The sequence below is a fragment of the Labrus bergylta genome, chromosome 21 (assembly GCF_963930695.1).
Source record: "Labrus bergylta chromosome 21, fLabBer1.1, whole genome shotgun sequence".
NCBI lineage: Eukaryota > Metazoa > Chordata > Actinopteri > Labriformes > Labridae > Labrus > Labrus bergylta.
Window position 1 is genome coordinate 8,451,410 of NC_089215.1, and position 24,161 is coordinate 8,475,570.

The 24,161-nt window shown below is 39.1% G+C and overlaps 1 protein-coding gene across 1 annotated transcript; it reads right to left on the reverse strand.

Annotated features, from left to right (window-relative positions):
* Positions 1–1,015: 1,015 nt before the first annotated feature.
* On the reverse strand, positions 1,016–23,691 carry LOC109996059 (SPARC (osteonectin), cwcv and kazal like domains proteoglycan 2). Its single transcript, XM_020650001.2, has 9 exons — positions 23,533–23,691; positions 15,826–15,940; positions 10,454–10,562; positions 9,814–9,919; positions 9,007–9,126; positions 8,671–8,889; positions 5,356–5,418; positions 3,489–3,626; positions 1,016–3,182 (listed from the first exon to the last, which is right to left on the reverse strand). Exons 1-9 carry the CDS (start codon positions 23,546–23,548, stop codon positions 3,037–3,039), a joined length of 1,032 nt encoding a protein of 343 aa, XP_020505657.2. The 5' UTR covers positions 23,549–23,691; the 3' UTR covers positions 1,016–3,036.
* Between the last annotated feature and the right edge of the window lie 470 nt (positions 23,692–24,161).

Below are 24,161 nucleotides of genomic sequence, written 5' to 3' on the forward strand. Positions count from 1 at the left end.
AAAAACAATAACTATAACACGAAATTTGTTTCTGCCGTACATCTAATTTAGATATTAAATGATACAAGTTCTAGTTTTGAATAAATTGCAGTTAAGTGATGTAAGCATTAGCACTAATAACAATTCTTCTGAGTTTTAATTAAATACAATCATGTACCCAGCATTTACTTTTACTTTTTACAATGTTTGACATAAGAATATTAGTCGTGCACTTTAATTTGGGACTTTTGGACTGCTATTTGTGCTAAAATGAAGTAGTACAGGCCCATTCATTACAGATTTGATGGTCATTTAGTAGTCTGCCATGTGGCTGTTTTTTGGTCTTCTAGCATGAGGTGGCATCTGAGCACCAAAACAACCCCTGCTAATATCCCCACCTGCTTGCTAGAGACTCAGATTCTGCTTCTTGTTTATCACAGCAGGCTCCATTATTGTCGTTGATGATGAAACTGTATTTCCTTAATGCCTTGTCAAACATAATCAGATGTAATTGCGGCTGTTAGCAGCTTTAGCCGTAATACACTTTAGTAATCAGCCTCGCACACCTGGTGGGGACACAAAGGTCCTGAGAAAGTTTTTTAGAACAGAAAATTATTCATATTTACACTCCAGTTTAAAAGAAGTATAATCTACTTAAGGAAGATTGTTATTTCTTGGAAAAAGAGTGCTCAACATCTGTTTTAAAAGCGCCTACGCTAAAGTTGCAAAAAATAAATTTGATCTCCTGAGGTAAGAGAAAGCGGAAAGCTGCAGTCTGTGATACATATCCTCTCCTCACTACCTTACAGTGTGTCAACCTGCCTTTATCAAATTCATTTAATTTCCCTCCAGGCACCCCTGAGCACAGCATTCCTTTCTTTTTCTAGCAGGATTATTGCAAAAAAACCTCATAATTAAATACAGGGGATGATAGAGTGTGACTTGGTTGTTGCAGGAGCGATAAACTCAATCTAATTTCTCTCTGGGTGACCATCTTTCATTCCTGTGATAGAAGAGATTGAAGGGAACATACAGCTTGGCTCCATGTGCCTTTATTAGTAAAGTGCTCAGCCGAGGAGTACATTCTTATTTCCTAACATGCAATACTAAAAACTACTAAATGTCTGACCTACTAATAGCATGAATGAAGCCATGGCAACGATAATCTCATAGAAAAAAATTACAATGTGAATTCAAGTATACACAAAGAACTTCAAGTAATGCACACTTTTCTTTTTTTATAAACACAAAATACAGTTTTTTTTTTAAGCTGCAAACAGAAGAAAACATATTTATGGCACATTCTTTGACATGATTTTCAGAGTTAGCAGAGGACAGCAGCTAGTGGATTCTACTGTAGGTGCAGTTTGGGGGTCATTGAATTACATTCTACAGGTTTTCAATCAAAGAAATCCAACTGGAAATATAGGTCCTGTTTGTGTCGCCACTTAATTTGTAAAGCATGTACACTAGGCTAATCTTGAAAAACTTTGTAAGAGCTTTGTAAGCTACACCTTAAACGTAAAGGTAGCTCGAAACCGTTGTTACCTGAAATCTGCTTAACTTGATCATTTACAATGGATTTATTTACAGAATCAGTTTGGAAATACATAACATCATTAGACAGAGTGGCTTTGAAGGAAAGGTTTGACATTTAGGAAATATGCCCATTAACTCTCTGGCACGGATAAGTAGCTCAATCGAACTCGGTCTGTGTGGTTGATATGAAGCCATATTGTAAACATCTTAATTTAAATATTTTAGCATAGAGTTACTCATTTACACACCAAGCATGCATGGAGCAACTCTCACACTGACTCGGGGTCATCTTTACAGCCATAAGGAAAACGTCATTAATATATGTAATTATTGATATAGTTCCTGGGAGAAAGTATCCATCTCTTTAGCAACTAAGTGCGTCGCTTCGTTGACCAGTTTGATGCTATGTTGTCTGCTTGCCATTTAGTTGTGCATTTAGTGTATAGTGAGGTTGTTACTGAAAGTTACTGAAAATAATGTTTGGGAGCAGAAAGATTCAAATAAGAGATTTCTACAGCCAAGAGTAAACTCAGATAAAGATGATCATTTTCCATTCGTCATCCAAAGCGACCCTTTGAAAGCTGGTAAATTCCTTTGCCTAAAAATATCCCCTTACTTTAGCATTAATGAACTTAACCAGGGGTAAACAGTTAGCATAGCTCTATCCAAAAGTAACAGAAAGCACCTCAAAGTATCTTTAGAGCCTTTCTCCAACACCTTTTTTTTTATGTCTGATTTGTAAAAAAAAATAAATAATTGTGGGTAGTGTTTTAGTGGATCATCTCTCTCTCTCGTTTTCCCGATGCAGAGACTTCCTGTATTGTATAGTGAACAGTTCAAGAAAACACAACATGCATGCATGTACAAAATGATGCTTTTGTACTGATAACACAAGGTATGAGAAAAAGTTAATAAGTGAGCTTTCAATGCTTGGATTGTTTTTTCGTTTTTTTTTAAAGATCTCAACAATGCTAAGCTAAGCTGAGCTACACTTCTCCTAACTTTAGCTTCATATCTAAACCACAGGTTGCATCAAACATTAGATCAAAAAGCAAACAAGCATATTTCCCTTTATGTCAAATCCTCACTTGATTCTGATCTCTTTCGATCCCAGTGTGACGGCGTCTGTAATACTCAGAGAATTTTTTGCACGATACAAAATTACTGGTAATCTCTATATGCATAGATGGCCGTTGGACAAGAAAGGAACTCTGATGGACTTTATAGCTACCTATTTTGCAGTAGTCGGTGGGTCCTGCTTCTCAGGACAGCAAAACAAAAAGCTCTGTCAGTAAAAAACAGAGAGGATAATGAAGCAATTACACATATCTAAGACAAAAACTGGTCATTGTGTAATCACTGGACCAGCACCACGTATCGCACCAGGATGATAAACAGCTCCATGACACCCCAGTCCCATCCCAAAAATCCTTTGCTGTCAGGAGAGAGCCGTCCCTGTAGATTTTTCAGACCAGCAGCTGCGACTTGACTCTCTCTCTTACGAGCGGTCAGACAGTTCTACCAGATGTATCCTCCATCGTCTGCCTCGCCCTCCTCCTCTTCCTCCTCCTCTGCCTCCTCTCCGTTATCCTCCGCCTCCTTCTCCTCCTCATCTTCCCATCCCACTCCACTCCCAAAATCTCCAGAATATCCAGCGACTTCATCTGCAAAATGGAACGTATGCAAATATCGATTTTGTGATAATACTTCAAAATAAGCTAAATATAGATCATATTTAGGTATAAAGGGCATCATTTGTCCCGCAAATGCAAATACTTTCTGTTCATCAATAGTAACTATATTTTAAATGTATTGTTATGCAGATGATACTCAATTATTCTTATCAAAGAGCCAAATGACACCAATATGATCAGTTCCAAACAAAAAATGTCTTTAATAAGAAGGATTTTCCTGCTGTGGACATTGATAGAAATATAAATATCTGTTTCCTAAAGTGCCCCCTCTATTACCACAATCAGGATTCCCATGGATTCTGGTGCCCATCATCTCTCCCCCATGCTGGTCGGCACACCAGCACTCCCCTCGGCTCTGGTCACACTGTACTTTCCTGTAGTAGCCGTCCTCGTCACAGCTGGGGATGTATGTCCCTGCAAGGACACACACACACACACACACACACACACACACACACACACAGGAATGATTCTTGAATACTTAGCACACGTAGCAGCCTCATGCTGACTTCTTAGTTAGGATAGAGATAGAGATGGGGAGAATACCATGGAGACAGAGAAAGCTTCGCCATTTGTTTTATAAAAGTTCTCATATGCAGCTGGATGTTATTTCACACGGAGTGTCTGCATGTTTTTTCTTCTTTCTTTTTTTAAGAGTGCCGTGTTGAGATGCAGGGACAGCCTTGGTGACAGTGCTGCTCTGTTTTAGCCTCCCTCAGGACCCTCTTGTCAAACCCGAAGCAAAGTTCTCTAACAAGCACCAACACCCCTCCTGACTCCCCCCTCCCCTCCCCCCCTCCGACTCTGAAATCTAGCGAAAAACACAAACAATGAGACAAGTAGGCTTCAGGGATGGAAGTTCACATCTCTGTGTTCTGAGCCGAAAACTGAAAAGCAGCTGTGCAGAATGTAGAGCGGGATAAATAAAAGATACTTTACCAGGGTTTCTCAGAGAGCTAATCCCCCCCCCCCCCAACACCACTGCATCCTCCCTCCCCCACCATCAGCCTGATTAAGGTCTAATCCCTCTATAGCCGTGCACTTTTGATCTCCTAAATGAGCCTCGTCCTGCTCCTCTCGCTTGCTCGATGCACCTTGTTACGCAAGTACACCTGAGACCCGGAGCGAGTGCGGGGGCACACACCAGCTCCTAGACGGTGCACCGCATGGTAGCACAGTCTGACTTCTGAATGAGTCAGTGGTGATTTCCTGCCTTAAAGGTGTTTTATGCAAGGGTTATATTTAAAACGTTCACGCAAACATGTCTTGATCTTCCGATTGTCGTATGGAAGGGTGTGTCCCCTTTTTTTGACTGGGGTGGCCCACTTTGAGCGCAGACTTCAAGGTGATTGCTGGCATACAGTATGTGTGCGCACATCGTATTATACCATTAGCACTCTCTTACAGATTCTGTCTCAAATAATCATATCAGTACTCACATTAAGGTATCATAAGCTCCTTTTACACATTAAAGAATTTAATTTCAGCACGTTAGGTTCCTGAAATACATACTGTATGCGTCACAGTGTTAGATTATTGGTTTTCCACAGTGGTCATTGTTTCTAGGCTAATATGACTTAAACATGAACAACTTGTCTACAGGACAAACTCAACAGTAGAAAATAATATAGTATAATATAATAATATTATAGATAATAATAATAGAGTATAAAATATGAAACTCTGCTCAACATGAATGACGACTTTGCTTCACCCACTTGCTTGCAGTGAATGTTCCAGGCTATTACCTGCTGTATTCACACATCAATTTATCCTGACTTAATGCAGACTAAGGGGGTTGGCTGAAAAAAGTCAAGGTGATCAGATTTAGTTTCACATGAAGCCCACCCAGACAATGTCAGAAAAATTCAGGAGTGCAGTGTTTGCGTGAAAGAGTCGATCCAGTTGGTACATTCATGTTCACAGACAGCGCTTTTCTGCTCGACCAAAAAAACCTGCTAGGTGGACACAGGGCCTAACGCAATCAGTTTGTCTGATCATTAGTCCTGCCTCTAACCAAGCAGATAGCATGTACTAGTTTATGGGCTGGCACTTGGGGTTGCAAATCAGTTCTCAGGGAGGGCCCATGCCACCCCAGGTCGTTCTCTGGACACGCCCCTGCTTGAATGATCGATGCATTTACCTGGCTTCTTCTTGGCTGCCTCCTGCATTTGGATCCTCTCCAGCTCGGCGAGGCACGGCGGCTCTGTCAGAATCAAACAAAAGAGAGTGATGACAGACAGAACTTACTTCAATCTGTTCTGCTTGAACATTATCCCAATCAATGCTCTTCATTATTATCCTTTTTTTTAATGTATTGATTTGTTTAAGAAGTCTTGTGTTTCATTCCCTCAAGAGCCTAATCGACTGTTGAGAGCTTAGGTGTTGAGTATAGTCTGAGAAAGACAAGGGAACAAGCTGACCAGATACAATAGATAGAAAAAAGAAACAAAGAAGATGAAACAGTTTGTAATGAGCCCCTAAAAAAAAAAAAAGATCTCTTTATAGACACCTCATTGTTCAAAGGAATTTTAAAAAACGTGTAGTGTGACGTTTTATGTCCAAACATTATCATTTAAACATTACAATTTCAAGCCTGAGTGTGAAGCAGTTTCTAAATATCACCAGCTCATAATGAAAAATTGATTAGGGAGCCAGTGCAATCTATTGCATGCAGGTTAAATGCCTGATCGATGGCATAATCAGTGTGCAAATGAGATCACTGCCAGAAATATCCTGTGTTTGCTCTGCAAAGGTCAAATAGCACAGATGTAGATACAGCACATGTGCAAAGCTTCAATAGCCCTGTGAGTGTGAATGAAGGTTTGACTGAGTCCATGAAGATAACTGATCATTTTACACTTAACAACACACAAAATGTCAGGAATACTGCTTTTTTTCTTTAGACCACTTCATTTCAACATGAATATTCAAAGGGGGTTTTGAAGATTCATTCTGGGATCATTGTGTCTGACATTTCTGACATTTTCTCTTCTCTACAGTGTTTCCATGTAACCGAGAAAGTGCTTTCAACATCCCTGCAGCCGTAAAGTGAACAAAGCTTTCAATGTTTTTTTATGGGAATAAAGAGAAGTACAACTTTTCTAGGGTTACAGATTAATGGCGAGAAGAACATGCCATTAAAGTCTGAAATCAAGTAAATCAGGTTATTTTTTGGAAATAAACAACCTTAAAGAATTGGTACACAAACTGGTGTATCTGCTGTAAACCAGTCACACATTTTAGGTTTTATTGAAGGTGTTTCCAGTACTAAAAGTCTGTATTTAAAGGCGCAATATGTAACACTCACACCTAGAGTTTAAAATGGGTACTGTAGTCCAAATGCTTTCTAACCTCTCTGCATTTAAAAAAAATATTTGGATTAGTTTTACCACATTGCTAAGACTTTATAGGTTGTGTAGAATCAGTTATGTTACACCTGCAGGCTTGTCATATGCCTGGCAAACCGAGGGGTGTCCAAAACGGCCGTGTGGGGGAGCCTTAAAACCGCCTACCTTCTCTGGTCAAAACAAATACAGACCATTCAGGACCAGAATCGAAACATAGAAGGAGGACATACTGGCTGCTGCATTGTTGTCAGAAAAGCCAGCACTTCAACATAGCATGTTTCCCTAATGTCTGAAGATATAGCATGGTCATTTTATGATTTAATTCAGTAGATATCTTACAGATTACTCCTTTAAAGGGTTAGAGTTTGAAGAGACATCTATGAATTCTACAACCCTTAAATCTTGGGGAATTATATGACCTCAAATAAGCAATTAAAACATGATATACCCATCTACATTCTTCCATCGTGCATTTAGATGTAAAAGGGAAAAGAAAATTAAAACATTAGATTTGAAGCTATTTCGCTAAAGAAACATCTGTGTGACTGCATATTGCAAGACAACTATGTTTGTGTGGAACTTCAACACCCACATGAAAAGTGACAAAGGAACCAGGAGGTAGTTCTTTAAGTTTGTCTGATCTGAGCACAATGATGCTTTTTGTTACTGGGCTGTCCAAAGGGATGTGTACAGTAGAGGCGAATCAAAGCAAGCGGGTGAGGGTAAACTTTGTTCTTAATTTTTCACCAGCATCTTTGGGAAGGACATTAAAACACTGTTGAAATATTTCTGAGGTGACTCCTCAATGTTGTGATCTGAAAGTCATTGGTGCCTGTTGTGGCCACATCCAAAGAAATCACTGATTTAAACTAGTAACAAATGAATCTGTCTAGCTGAAGAAGTATTTTCAGGGGAACGTTAAATTTAGGTGAAGTCTTCTTTTCTGTAGTAAATTGGAGAGACAAAACTCGGTGGTGGGCAGAGTTCAGAGAAGCTGCGAAGAAGGACTTCTCGAATTGCCAGAAAGCGATTCTGGCAATCTGACAGATGAGTCAGATCAAAGACGCCTCGCCGAGATTGTTCTCAGCAGGGGGGCTGAGCGGCTGATCACATCTCAGAATATCATCAGACCTGGACAGTTGGTGGAATATAGACGCATGTAGAGAGAATTCAAGCATGAGTGCAAACTGCCAAAAGGTTGAAGAGAAGAGAGGCAACAGACAACCAGAATGTGCTTTAAAGTTTTTGATTAGTCTGGCAAATACTGCTGTAACATAACCGCCTGCAGGCTTTCAGACCAGGAGGAATAGTCTGACATTTCTGGAAAACAAGATTGAACATTTTCTTGCAGGGACTTTGATAGAAAGATTGATACCACTTTCATATCTCTGTAATGAATCTGAAGACAGAACCAGGAGGCAATTAGCTGAGAATATAGACAGAAACAGGAGATGACAGCTAGCCTAGCTCTATCATAACATTTGTTTAAAGGTCACTACTAAAAGAACAAATGTATCTACTCTGTTTGATTTGTAAAGGATCGGAACTCTAGAAATAAAAGTTCATGTTTTAGGAGGAGTTAGACCTAGCTTCGCTAAGCTAAACTAATCACAACCAGTTTTTAGCGTAGACTGATCTAAATATGGCATATGTCTCAGTGATTTCACCCATTGGTTACTGAAGGGCGGTTTTGAACCCTGCTGATGAGGGTTACCACATTGGAAATTTCTCAACCTAAGTAACTTTCGCTTCAACCGAAAACCAGGTAAAAAAGCTGGATCTGAGGCGGATCTTCAGCCCCCTGACAAACAGCTACACTCTACCACATGCCTTATCATGAGTAACTCTTATTCCTCATAAAATCAAAACAAATTAGTCATAAACACCCAGTTAATCAGTTTGTGAAATACTTGTTCTTTGGAACTGTTCATAGCAGCTCTATCATGCTATTTTTTCTGCTCAATGGTAGGTTGGGTTAAATAAGGTGAAACCAAAGCAAACCCTCTGCTCCCCTGTGACGTAACCTTGCTATTAATTCATTCATTCAGAGATAAGACCTAAAATAGACTGAGCCTTCATGATTCTTCAGTGGAGTTTCCTTTACTTACTTTCCCTCCAGAAGCAGAGGCACCACTCCGCCGTGGAGACCTTCCCGTCCTTGTAGCTGTCGCAAGAGTTGAAGAAGGGTCGGATGCAAACCTCGTACTTGTCCAGGTTGATAGCAGCCAGCTCAGCTTGGTCCAGATACAGGTCGCTGTTTGTGTCCAGCCTTGAGAACATCCAGCCAATGGAGTCCTTGCAGCTTGCCACAAGGCTCCTGTCCAACGCTGTCAGAAACAATTAGCATAGCACTTTAGTTTCTTTGTGTTTATACCACATTTCTTTGCATAGACTATTGAGTTGTAGGTTTCGAGAGAATAAAGCTGCTTTGTGAGTTTTCTAACCTGAAGCAGTGCCAGCTCTCAGCTTGCCAGAGTTATTCTGCTTGGCGTTTCCATGAAGGAGTTGGAACCAGTCTCTGAGGCGGTCGCCCAGGTCTGCCAGGTCCTGGCCTGTGCAGCTCTCTAAGGGAGCAAAAAAAAAGAAGAGGAAACCATGTACTCAAAACCCTGGCAGACACTTAACAGCAATCTGACTCACCTTCCAACAAAGTGGCGCTGCTTCATACGGCTCTTACAGAAGCATAGTGCGCAGAATGAAACGTTTCCCTCGATGTACAGCTCTAGAGGTGGAATTTTCATGCTGCCATATTTACAACTCTATGATCCTTTCAAAGAAAATATTCTGCAATAATCTCTTCAGCAGAAAATTCCTGTCATCCAATATAAATCCACTTTCAGTCGCAGGCTAAGCACTTACAGAAGAAAAACAGGAGCAGAATTTCATCCTTTTGATCAATTGGCATTTCCACATACCCAAGAGCCTGCACAATCAATACTGTTTGGCTGCAATGATAGATAGTGTACACTCTAAATAATTAATTACTACATGATTGAAAGAGCAGTTGACCCACATGGGGGATGTTTGGATAACAGTAATCTCGGACATTGCTGAGTATTGATCCAAAACCTTGAGCATTGGGTTGATTGGTTTTGTGGGCAAATAGGAAGCTATTCCTGCCGACAGTATGCATCAGAACTTTCTTTTCTTGAAACTCTAAGTCATGAAAGTGTTGGCATAGTGGAGAAAGGAAGGCGTAAATCACTTAATTGAGATGTTTTCATAAAAGCAGGTAAAGTAATGGTACTTGCCACGCTTTGAGTCTGTGGAAACAGGGGTTGTGGCGCAGGGGCAAAAGCCAGTGCACATGATGCTCAGGTCTTTGCCTGTGAGGCAAGCTTGCTGCTCCATTTTACACTGTAGAGAGAGAGAGAGAGAGAAAAGAGAGAGAAAGAGAGAGAGGGATGCAGTTAAAATATTGATGGGGGTGACCGCAGGAAAAGAGAGATTGCTCATTCAGATGAGACACTGCACTTAGAGAAAGGCACCGAGAATGAGTCGTCATTTTCCGTTGCCTTCTCATGCAAGGTCAAAATTAAAAACCATACATAAATCAATAAAGAGTCCTGGCAGCGGCCAGTGTTCGGTGATGCCACTCAAAACGGCGTCGGTCATTAATCATGCGGACGCGTTGAGCTGATGCACTTGTCCTCCCGCGAGCAGTGATGAACTGTGCTGCCCCGCTGCGCCCACGTATATGTCAGCCCAGCAGGAAACAGCACTTGACTGGGCTCCTCTCATTATTTAAAGCGATGACACGGCTACTTTCCATTTCTATTCAAAGGGATTTTATGGCGACAGGCTTCAGTAATAAAGCAAAAAAAGAAGAATGATCTGATATAGAAGTGAATGCTTTCAAACAGGTGTGCTGGAGGGGAATATTTTCTTTACCTTGGAGGCGTAGTTGTGTCCATCAGAGCCACATACGGGGGTGGAGGCAACAACAGGACAAGGCTTGCAGCTGCTTTCATGGGCCTCCGACAGCAAGGGTTGTTTTACTCTGAACATGAAAGAGAAAAAGTAAGAAAAAATCATTTTAAATAATTATACAGACATAATGTCTCTAAGATAAGATCACTGTTGTGTATTTTGCTTGCAGTTCTGAAAATTACAAACAACAAAATACAAGGAAATACAAATTGACACACGACAGCAGCTCCACAAGGCTGTAAATGTTGAAGCTAAATGCTAACGTCAGCATGCCAACAAGTTCACAGTGACAAGGCTACCACCAGGAATTTAATGTTAAGAAGTGGTAGTCTTTTCTGGAGGCTTAAACCTGCTTAACACGACCTGTTTAACAAATTACACATCTAAATGTAGTGTGATAATATTGGCCAATTAGCAGCATAAAGTAAGCTCATGCTGATGGGAGTATTTATGGGTATCAACCAAAATATCAGAAAAGGTAAGATTTTGACTTTAAGATGATGCTGGAAGAAAATCCAGAGATTTTTATTTTAAATGACTAATTTATCGAACAATAATAATTTTTGCAGCACAAACTTAAAGATTCCCAGACATTTCATTAGAAAATTCCAAAATATAATTCTCACAGTTGCACGAGAGTAAATGTAGGGATCATTGTCAGGGTGCTTTATACACAGAGGATCTTGAATGTTTGTTCAAAATGTTTTTGCAATTACTCCAAATGTTGTTGAGCTATTAGCTCAAAGTGATGGAATGACTGACGACCGTCACCTCCCCAGGATTCATGCTGCCAGTGAAGCTAAAAATTCACAGTCTTTGTAGAAAAAGTAACCTTGATTCACTCTGTCAACAGCTTTTTAGATTCAGACTGTTTCTTTTGTAGAAAGTCGTTTCCGAGAAACTTGTTGACAGAGAGGTATTTTGGATTGAAGAATAACAGATCAGTCTTCTACAGCGGTTGAATTTATCCTCTAAAGATGATAGAACAGCAGAGGAACTGCAGCAGGTTATGCTCACCTTTTCAGACTACATCCTGACACATAAAGGTCTTAATAAAGCAAAAAGTAATGGAGAGAGAAACTTTTTTTTTTTTTTTGTGTTTCTGTCAAGAGTAAGATCACGTAAATTGATCAATGGGCTGAACTCAAAGATCCTGGATTAAAAAAAGGAAAAAAAAGTCTCCATTGACTTATTACTTGGATGAATTTCTTAAAATCCATCTCCCCTGCTTTCCGCTCAATCGGTGACTGACTGCATGTTCAGTGAGCACAAGCAGCACGACTTCTCGGGTATCTTCTTAATGACGCCGGGATGGTTTAGCGTGCCTGTGTTCGTGCTTATTACCCCATTATTCGACACAGTCTCTCTCATCTCTGGAGTGACTCCGTAAATGAAGCACTTAAGAGAGAAAGATAAATGCCTGTCGCAGCAGATAGACTTTGCAGGTAGTAATAATTCACTCCATTAATTCTTTTCAGACTGCAACCTTGCTCATTTGTTTTTCAGTCAGGGCAGAATGAATGGGCAAAGGGAGCTGATAAATACGTTTCAGTTGGATTCATCAGAGGAATAAAAAGGGTCTTTGTGAAGGACACACATTTGAAACCCTTCAAACCAAAGTATATAACAAGAATTATATAACACGGTTTAAAAGCCTAATGTGTAAAACTTCAACTCATAAGTCTTTATGTGTTGTTTTTCTAAAACTCACCTTTTATCAAAATGCTTATTCAGTTTGAGGTCATTTCAACATGAACTCTTTGTAACTTTTTAAAAGCTTCTACATTTATTAGTTAACAAATCAAGGGTTGTATGAAGGTCAAGGTCAAATATAACAAATAATAAATAAATAAATAACAACACTCATCCACTTTCGAGCTAAAATAACCATTTGAAAGTGTTGCAGGATACGATAGCTAACAGTTATGCTAGCTAGCTAACAGTAGAGTTAGCGTGGAATTGTTTGAATGCTACGCTGATGTGACTTAGCTGTACATAGCCTACCTTAAGAGCTATCATAATGTTGTTTTAAGTTAAAGTGTTGCCCAGTGTCCCTCTGGATTAACACTATCAGAAGCTTTTTGTAGTTGCTAATCAATCAAGTAGTCGTGTGATAACTTCCAATTGAAATACAAAAATGGAGCTTTCCTCCATACAGCATGACGTCAGAGGAAAAATGGCCACTGATGAGTGTACTGAATATTAGCTTATAAGCTAAAGACATGCACCTTACAAAAGTGATTTGAGTAGAAGACTAGAAAAGCGCTATACAAACTCAAGTCCATGACCATTTTACTATTTTGCATTAAGGCAGGACCGTTACGCCTCTGTTGAGTCCCACCATCAATGTGAATGTCACAGAGGTGAAATAGTGGGGCAAAGATGTTCCGCTGCGGAGCTGGCATCGGAGGTAGAAACAGAGGGGGAAAGCTTCAGAGACAGCGGGGCGAAAATAGTGCTGTGTCTCTGCGTGCCATGTGTCTCTGAGTGTTTGTGACGCAAAGTCAAATCACACACTGCTCTGCACTGACTCAGTCTTTGTCAGACTACCTACATTGCCTTCATTTTCTTGTCTTCTTCCAGTTGTGCTCGTCTTTACCTGTTCTTAAGACTTGCTGTCTGTTTCCAATCAATACTTTTTGTTCATCACAGCCTTTTGTTCTTCAACCTCACTATGGTAACCCTGACTTTGACTTTAAATCTGACCACAGAAATACCTTCTTTTTTTTTACCTCATTTGTTCTGCTTCCTGATTCACACATCATGAGACTTAACGCAGAAGTGTTACAGGTGTGTGTGTGTGTGTGTGTGTGTGTGTGTGTGTGTGTGTGTGTGTGTGTGTGTGTGTGTGTGTGTTTGTGTGGTGGTTCAGAACTGGGAAAGAAACATTTCAACTGCATTCACATAATATAATGCTTAGGGGGGCCCAAAATAAAAATCACTATAGCTAAGGATAATCATTCTGTTTATGTAATATCGTTCAAAGATGGTTCCACCACAGCTAGGTCTCTTTCATACCAAATTAATGGAAATCCAGTCCATATTAGCTAAACGTGATGAAAAATGTTTTGCCACTTGGGGACAGTGAAAACAAACTGTAAACCCAGCAAATTATCACCTTTTAAGTAGATATGACGAGGTTGTTAGCAAACTGTTGTTTAATATTCATACATCCAGCAGGCACGTAGCAACATAAGCATACTTTAGCAGTCATGTTTCTGGGCATCTTGAGGCCCATATTCACTCTCTTTACGTTCTATTTTTGGTCTCTTGGTCCTTCAGTTGCTAAGTGTTCTGCTATGTATTTGCTGTCTGCCTGCTGTTTGGTGCTGAGCAGGTAGCATTCAGTGAATTCAATTAAGACAACTTAACCCCCCCTGTTTTTGAAAAGACACTGTGAGAGCACTGTGAGGTTCACTCACAGTGAAAACATCAAAGTAGCAGGCTGGGAAACAAAACCAATGGCATAAACTCAGCGTGTCGCTGATGGGAGTCAATCCATTTGTATTTCTTGATTCCTCACCCCTTTATAAACAGCTTGATTTATTGTCAAGAAATAACAATATAATATTGTATAGAAATAAGCAATCACAATGTAAATTCTATGTTACTTAATAAAACCGTTCTTTATCATGTTAAAACTGGGTGCAAATTAATTGGGTGGGATATTGTGCTGCTTTTAAAAAAAAAAATGGCATCACTATGTTTGTGTTATATATTTGAGGTTTTATTTACTTCGACTATGGCAGCCAATTTGGCACCACACTGTTGACAGCTTTGCAGTTTTTTTTGGTCATGTGGGAGATATCCAAGCTGTCCAAAAATCCTATATTTGGCCTACAAAGCAGATATGGATTTTTTTTTTTACCCCTCAGCCAATCATATTTACGGTATAACACATGAGCAAAGGATTTGATCAACTCTGCTTTCAGTTCTGGTCACTTTGTAAACACACTACACCAATGCATAAACAAAGACCTAAGACAAGGTTTGGGGGTAAACAGAAACACAGAATATCAGAAGAAGCTGATCAAAGCCCCTCAAACTCTATGGGCTATTTTTCTCAAACGCACTGAGCTGAGGAGCCTTGGTCCACTTTCATCTTTGTTGATGATGTTAGTTTAAATCAGAGTTAAGTGCATAAATGTATGAGCTCACTAACTACTGATCCATGTAGTTTGAAGTAATTAAACCAAGTAATTGTGGCTTCATTATTAATCAAAACTGAGTCACAGGAGTTCATGATACATCATGCATTAGATTAAATCATGATGATCCAGGTATTAGTTATGAATTAATAAATCATAAGGTTTGTACCCTTGACATTTACCCATTAAGCTTGTATCTCTTTGGACTCAAAGAAGTCTAGTGATTGCTTTTTGGAAGCGAGGCATCCAAATTCAATTTGTCCATTATAATGCCCGATTTCATAATATAATGAATGCTGAATAATTCATGTTAGAATTTAAATACCTCTGAATTTACAACCCCAAAACAATTTACTTTAAAAATGATTTACGGTATGAGGTCCAACTTGGTGTATAATGAAATTAAGCTAAACTTTTAAAGAAACTGGTCTAACATAAACAAAAACATTTCGGGTTTGTTGTATGGTTTATGAATTCAAACAAAAAAAATTAACCAGCCTGTATTTACTGCCAATATTAAAATATTACACATGATTTAGATCAAAAAATAAAGTAAAGTGAAATATCTGGTTATACAAATTGGCTTTAAGGTCAAAATATTTAACCTCAGCTAAACATTTCAGTGCTGTGAATTAAGTGGTATTCATTTTAGTTTGGTAAAATCAGAGCTCTGCAGACAGCAGTCAAGTGACTCACCAAGCAAACCCTTGAGCTGCATGTTTAGTAACAAAATTAAGATCACAATTTTTTAGTGATGCACTGAAAAGACTCGGCCCAGGCGAAAGATTGTCTAACCGGAAGTAACTTAGCAACGGTTGCTATGTGAGGGAGCTCTCTGATTGGTGGTCAGCAATCAGAGAGCCAACAAAGGGTCAATTGTATGTGTTCAATTTAGTCATTTTCCATTCCCATAATGACTAGTCACTGCTTAGCATGACTGTTCCAGCTGACATCACTTTGGACTCCTCACACTCTCTGCCACTGTTGAGTTCAGTCAATACCTCTCCAAGCAGACACTGAAAACCTTTAACTGACACACTTCTACAGTAGGTTGTTGACATGAATAGCACAGAAACGTCTGTCCTGTACACATGAAAATCACCTGAAGAGTGGCAACATGTCCTGCAAACAAACAACAACAAATACAATTCTCCCTCTTGCTTTAGGGCAAAACACCCCGCCTACCTCTGCTCCAGTTTCTTGCGATTGACACACATGGCCCTCTGGTAGCCCTGAGCAACGCACACCTTGTGGCGGCTGCACTTCACGTTCTGGCAAGGGTCCTTGGTGGTGTCCACGGCTGCAAAAACAAAAGAAAAACACTAAGAAACCAAAGTGTCAGTCCAACCTAAGGTGTTTTGCTGTAATTCTCTATTTTTTTTGTCACCTGCAGGAGAAAAATACAGAGCTCACGGCTGTTTTTTTAACACGTCCTTTCACAAGCACTCGTACCAGCTTTTGATAGGATGTGGCAAAAAAGCAGCATTTTTATGTGCTTTTGTGCAAGTTCTGTACATTAACACCATTAAATATCATCGCCCATCCTCATGAAACTATCTTCTACACAATTGTGTGCAATAAATATCATTAAATGTGTATTGAAAATTGTAGTGCACAAATGAGCCCATTGATTTTATAGCTGAAAACATGGACGCCTTGCTGTCATTAGCGAGGCAGCTCGTCGTCAGTAGTACAACCTGCAGTCTCCACTGGCTGTCTGTGATTGCGAGAAAACCTGACAGCACTGATTGAGCATCTCTTTCTCTCGGTTTGTCACATCTCACTTCCCTCGTGTCAACTTATCCCTGTCTCTCCCTGCCGTGCCTTTTCTTTCTCACACATAGACACGCACTCTATCTTTGTCTCCCTGGTTTTCCCTCCCCCCCACTTTCTGTCCTCCTCGCTCTCTTCCTCCCCCTCCTCTCTTCCCTCTCTGTCTTTGGAGGGTTGAAATGTTCAATGCCACCCTCTTTCCTACTGATGGATTGAGATGGAAATAGAACTGCGTCCTCCACCTTCTTCGTGCCTTTGGTCAATGCCATCAGAAACTTGATGTCACACAGTCCAAGTTCATTTACCACCCTGCCGGAGAGACCTCGGAAAAAACTCAGCTTTGATAAATCTAAGAGTGAGTGACAAGCGGCGGTAGCCCAGAGAAATTTAAGCTGTGAAATCCTGAGTCAGCTTTGAGCAGCTGCTTTGTAGTCAACACGGTCAACAGACGAAGCTGCTGCCAACCACATCCCTGCAAAGCCCAAGACGAGGTGATACTCCGATGCTTACAGCTGAGAGGTGTGAGGGAACAGTGGACTTGTATGGAATTAGTGGATGACATGACAACTCAGAGGGAATCCGAAAATACCTGCAAGAGACTCAGTGCGAGTGGCGCGGTTTTGTTCTGTAAGAGCAGGTATGAGTTTGAGCAGGGGACTGGAGTTCATAAAAAGACGGGAGTTCTGCTCAACTTTCCAGCTAGCTTGTGATCCACTCCAGCATACTTTGATGTGACATGGTACCACATAGAAACCATGCTTCAGCACTGCTGCACAGGGTGCTGAAAAGACATGTTGTCAGAGCCAAGTGGCAACCTCCAATGTTGAAAAATACCAAGGTGGAAAACAAAAACTGCAGTTCCTCTATTGTCCACTTGAGACTGGCTTGAAAATAATAATATACACAGTATAAATGAATAATGAATTAACTATGATTTTAAGGTAGTCATGATGTTCTCTTGTGGTCAAAATTGTAACAACAAACTTCTTTGAAACATTTACCATGCGTGACAAAGCCTTTGGACAAAACGAGCGCAACACAGCATGCAGCACAGTAATTGTTTAATCTCAATTATCTTTTTCATGATCATGGGAAGACTAACTTGTAATTGAAATTGAAAATTGATTAATTGCCCAACCCTGGTTCAGAGCTTATTATTTTGATTCTGTCGGCGAGTGCAAAGGAGCCAGCATGGTTGTTAGTCCAGCCTGGAGAGATTGCAGCCGACGGTAGTGACGGGAATATCAATTATTTTAAGTTGGTTAAACTTTACCAGTAAGTGCTGTTATAATATATGCAGAAAATCCCACCGCTTATCTTCACAGACAAATGGTTCAAAGAAACCATGTGCTGTTTGTAAAATAGCTTCAACCACAGAGCGACACAAACGATCGCTTACTCCAAAGTAGACCATTAAAAGAAGCTCCCAAAGTAACTGACCCATATCAAAAGCAATGACTAGTAAATATTAAAGAGACACTGAATTCATATCAATGAGTGTCATTCTCCTATTAACGTAATTGAATTGAAAATCCATTCAAGTAAAATCTACTTCTGGTTTGGGAATGAACTCAAGACAAAAACAAGAAGGAGCATTTGAGCTCAGCAAAGAGCTTCACAGAAAAATTGATTCCTGAATAAAACTTTTAAGTCGCTCTTAAACCATATTTTGTCACAGCTTGACTTTTATTCTCTTTATCTGGATATCTGCTCAGTCATAATTTAACCCCAGCGGGAGAGTTATACTCAGGCTGTACTGCTGCTGGTACATTTGTCTGCCGTTTCTCTTTAGATTTAGGACACAAACAATTCACCTCAAACTGTCGCCATACACACTATTGTGACTTTTTATACTCTAGAGAGTAATGATGTCTCATAGTTTATGTACGCCTCAATAGATCACATCATTTCTCTTTAGTTAAAGTCATCACTCAGGCTTTCCACAGGCGTTCTCCTGGTTCATCTTACAGGGACTGTCATGTAAGGTTTAGCATTTCATTTTGTTAACAGTCATGGACCATAAACCTTTATGGTGGCAGGGAACCAACTTTTATGGGTTCTTTTTGTTTTACCTTATTCCCTCTCTCTTTTGTGCCATTTTATTATCTTTAGGCCACTGAGCAGCCGCTGTACCTGCTGTCCACTCCCACAGAAAGCAGAGTCTGTCTGTGCACCACACATCTCACTGAAAAGACTTAATTTATGAAGAACCAACTCACAGAGCACACACAGGTACCAGAGCTCCACAATCCTCTTTATGTATCAGTTTAATAATCAAAAATATGGATCTGAATCTGGATTGTTACCATAGTGAGACCTAATGAATGCACTCCAGGAATAAGACAGCTTTCAATTAAGATGAATGTACATATAATTCATAAAAATCCTCAATAGCTCAAGGAAGACATCATTTTTTAGAAATTAATCCTTTCTGAGAATATTTTCACTTTGTATGAATTGTGTTTACCATGAGTCAGAACCACAGTCACATTTTTAAATTGCTCCAGCTCCACCTGTGAATTTAGAGGCTAAAATGACTTTTCATTGGTCTCCTCCAACTGAGGTGAGAAGCATTGGAGCTTTTAAGCCTCTAAATCGTCCACTATGTCCACCAACAAGCTTTTAACTCTAACTGTCTGCAGTTCAGTGCTGAGCAGGTAATGCTCACCCTTTTTTCCAAAAGGTTTCCTGATGACACAAAATTGTAACGGTTGCTTCTGGTAAAACCAAAACAAACTAAAAATTGTTAAAGGCTGCAGAGCTAAGAGAAGCTGTAATCATTGTTCTCACTTGGTCAATTGTAACACCCTGTTTTATATATATATTACACACAGGTCAGTAGATTAGTTCCTCATTATTAATATTTATATTCATATATTCATATAGGTTATAGCATCTCTAAATTTAGCAGTCTTAAACTGAGGTATCCAGGAAACTAAGAATCTAATTTTATGACTCACAACTCATACTCACTGCAAATAATCCTATTAATCGTTTTCATCTTAACCTTTCACTGGCTGATATTTCCTTAGTAATGATAAAAAAGTGCACAATATTGCTTTATTGTATGTTCCCATAGAAACTAAGCCTGGTACTTTTAGTATAATTTCAAATGCGCCATCTTCTCATATGTTCAGTATTTATGAGCACCTTCAAGTCTGCCTCCAGGCAAGCGCTTAAAATCATAGACGGCTCTCATGCAGTATTCTTATAAGACTCCTACATACTGAATTTGAAAACCAAACACAAGCTGTAATTTGCATTGAAGATTAAGTGTGCTTTCCACCTCGCCTGCTCTTCTGGTTTTTGATTATATCCTGCACGTTGGATCGGCAGGGCTTTAAATCCACCTGAAATCTTGTCAACAAAGGTGGGCTGCACTGAGCGCGTGTCCACTCTCTCCTAGATTATTTTTTTTTATCATAATGCTGGGGGGAAAAACACAGAACATGGATGCCTTCTCCTCAGTTCACCATATTCACAGTCATTATCCTCTGACTTCACACACAGTTTGCAAAGCGCTATGGATTATCCTCATATGTCTGGACTCAAAAGATAGGCTATATTTGCAAAGTCTGATCGTCATCATCGTGTAATGCGTCCAGGTTAATTAATCCCTAAAGACAATGAACAAAAAAAATCAATCAACTACTTAGGCTACTAAAAGTTAGAACATTTCTGTTAGCTTGCAAATTTAGTTAGCAAGTACTTCACCTTTCCTATGGAACGGTAGTTAGCTTTCAGCAACGATAGCTAACAGGATATAAGATAAATGTTGTGAAAGTAGCCTAGCTAATGGGTTATCAAATATTTAGTTTTAACCTTGACGTAGCTAATGTAGGAAGTTGTTAAATGTTAACAAAAAAACGCTAAGTAATGTTACAAAATACAATAGCAACACCTTTCTAACTGTTATGATAGCTTGGAATGCTAGCATTAGTTGTTACCTATATGCCGCGCTAAATGATTAGAGACAGTATGTTGATGGAGGAATAGGTCAAATTATTACAATTTGTTAGATTCCTTACTACTATGGGATTTAAGATATATCATGTCATGAAAAGCAACATGTGTAAAAAGTAGGCTACATATCTGATAACCCATTAGCTAATGTCAGTATTCAAACCCTTCCTTATTACCTTAGCTAGCACAATAGCATTAGCTAGTAAACATTAAAAATAGCAAGGACTCTATTATGTATGTTTCCTATCTTATGATGCAACACTATCAAATAGAAGGCTAATGTTAGCTTTGTTGTGAGCTATGTTGTTTTGAATATAATCCAATTTGTCTAAGTTTTTTATGGGTAACTCTCTTTTCAGTTGCTGTTGTAACAATATGTCAGAATACTTCCAACCTGAGCTTGATGCAGAGGAAAATTACCACTGTGTGTAGGCTATGTGGTCAATGGTGAGCTTTCTCCCTGCTGTCTGTGTTCACATCACATCAATGAGGACAAAGACTTGGAGATAAGACAGAATCCTCCATCAAGGCCTTCATCAACCATTTGTTCTACATTCAAATTGTCAGACAAGCTTTTACCTATAAGTGGCTCTGGACAGAAAGAAAAGATAATCCGCAAAAGAGCCGTTATTGGGCTGCAGAGAAATTGTACCAGCTGTCTGACACCGAAAAGATTTAGCCCCGATAAATATTAAAAGCATGAGCAAGTCAGACCCATTTGACAGCTCTGAGTAAATTAGTTTCAACTGGATTTGCAATTACTGTCAACCTAGAAGACTTTTTATACCGTCAGATTTAATTGGTGGTTGCAGTGTTCGAGCAGCCCATAGCTTTTATTCGACTCTAATGAAGCAGTAACATTATTTACTTGAAATCATAAAGGATTCAACATGCTAATTGGACACTAATAACAGTTTTTGAAAGATCATGTCTGAATTATATTCTGAAGTTGTTCAAACTGAAGCACAACTATCTTCATTTTATGTTCTCCCTGCACAAAATACGCTTTATGATTTTGCTTACACAAAGGATGTCAAGGTCAAACATGGCAGCAATTCGGAGAAGTCAGAGCGGTATCTTTTTGAAATGGTACCTTTAAAAAAAACAGGCAGCCTCTGCAGAGCTGAGCTGATGTCTCTATCAATTCAAGCACAGCAGGTGTCTGAAGTCTACTTTTAGGTCGTTTTCAATCCGGGGCTTGCAGGTAGTCCTACACCTCGTCTGAGATTTTTCTGTCTCGTTGAATTTGCAACGAAGAGGACCTGGATCAATTAGGTCTGCAGAATTAGTCCCAATGGGAGTTGGGACGGGGATGGAATCAATGGTATTCAAATGAACATCGCCCACACTACAGCAAGCGAGGCGTTTTCTTCAGAATACATTAGTTATTCCCACTGCTGGGAGAACAGAGGACTGGAATGATGTCTTGAGCTGCTTCTCCAACATCTTACTCCTTTGATACACGACTAGTGTCTTTTAAGTAAAGCAATGTGGCTGTGGTAGCATGCCTGACCTCTGACCCTGCATCAGCAAGTACACACTGCTCACCCAAAGAGCCCTATCCCTGTCAACCAGACAAATGTGCAATCTAGTTTGATTCATGTTAACATATTCACTGTATTTAACAACTCCAACAATTACTTAACAACTGAATAGTTAACACATATTAGTGTAGGTTACATACCGGTTTCTTTCATAGGCGGCTTAATCATCTGTCTTCTTTTAATTAATATATGTTGTGGATAGTCTTATCCTTGGATTGTTGTCCTTAAAACGTTAATTTTACATGAAAATAATTTAAAAATACATTTTTTTCCCTTTATCTTTAATTAAACCTTGTGCTTCCTGCTCTAATTGTGCCCCTCCAGAATTTTGGTCTGCAAAACTCCCCTGCTGGTTTCTTTAAGACACAACTTAAAATGGTACAACTAAATCTGTAAACAATGGTTTGTCTTCATTTTTTCTAGACTATTACTGGGCTATATCTGTTTAATATTATTGAACACTTGTGTCTGTATTGTTGTATTCACACGTTGTTTTATAAAAAAAAACAGGTCCTAAATGAACCTCTGTCATTTTTGGTTATTTTAAATCTTGCACATTCAACAACTAAATTTTTGGTCCCATCGGTGCTGAAGAAACAGGCTAAGAAAACATCATTGTCAAATTTGACTTTTATAGTTTGTATGGCTTATTTGGTCTTTGGTTGTTTAAACATAAAAGAATTATGGAGAGACATATATAAGATAGGTTTGGAATAATATTTTTTTCCCAGAGGATACCCAGGTCATGTTTTGGACTTCTGCAATTTCTGTTTGTAATATATTTTCTAATGAATGTAATACAAAAAAGTGGATTTCAGAGAAGCCAGCAAGATAATTGGGAAAAACTTGCTTTGAAATTTTTGAAATGCCCTGCTGAAAATGATATATGGCTTTTGTTAACTGACCATTTAAACTGACCAAATGTGGTGCTTTCTTCAATCTTTTATCATTTCTGCTCGATACAACAGGAACGCTTTTCTAAAAAAAAAACATGCTGTTGAACGTTGACACATATTCTTTATTCATCCTCCACAGCTTTCTAAAAGTGACACTTTTTTTCAAACAGGAAACGGACCCTCTGGAGGTGAGTGGCGCCTGGTGGGAGTTCTGAGCTGAGCCCTCAGCAACAAAGGCAATTATAGGCGGCTTTTCAAGCTAATGGATCCGACTGAAGGCTCAGCCTCTCCTTTCCCTGAATCACAACAGCATTCTCAGCCTCTATAAGCTGTGAAACCACCGACCAGTGCTCAACACACACTGGATGACCTCAGACAACTGCTGCAATTAAGAGAAGCTGGCACTCCAATAAATGAGTTCTACTATTTTACTGTGTAGAGCCGATATATAAAGACAGACAGCACTTATCGTTGATTATGCTGTTTGAATGTAAAATACAGCATTTTTTGTCTATGCATTAGAAACATGCCATTTAAGTAAAACCATTTACATATTGAAAGCCTGCGCAAACTGTCTTTACATAAAATACAATAGGAAACACTCAAGGCTGTAAGTGGAAAATACACTTAACTTCAAACAAAACCGCAAAGCCTTCGTCATTTGTCCTCAGAAAAACCTTTTAAACACACACAAAATCTTTGTTTTTCTGACTTACTTTCATCAGAGCCCATGTTCTCCTCTGTGTTCTTGATGTAGTCATCCTGGAGACAAAAGATTATTGTGTCCTTGGATTAAATAATTCATGTTGGGTAAAGCAATGGAAGAAGAATACTGTTGCAGAAGAGCAAAGTAATGGAAGAAGTTAACAGAGGTGCATTATAATACAGAAAATTAATTACACACAACCAATGACAATGTAAATGTGAAGTATGGTTTTTATGATTAAAATATAGTCAGCCGTGCTTCTTGCACAAGTCATTTGTTGCTAATATCTCTCCTTTATACAGTAGTTTGCCTTTTTGCAGATGACCCTCTAGTTTACTTTCCAAAATCTTCAACGATTGAAAAAACATTGGATGAATATATTGGTTAACTTTTCCCAGATATATTGTTTGTTTCTGTTTTTGTTTAATGGAACTAAATATTCGGATCAATGAATTGATTTCATCTCTCTGTTTCAAATGTAAGTTTTGAACAATACTTAATAGATCTTTTGTTGTGTGCACTTTCTAATTCAAACAAAAATGTAGCACTTTTTTCAGTTTTTAAAAAGTGTAAAATGTGCATTTACTTCTTCTACAACGATTTGCAGATGAGATCATGCTATATACTTGTTTTCTGTCT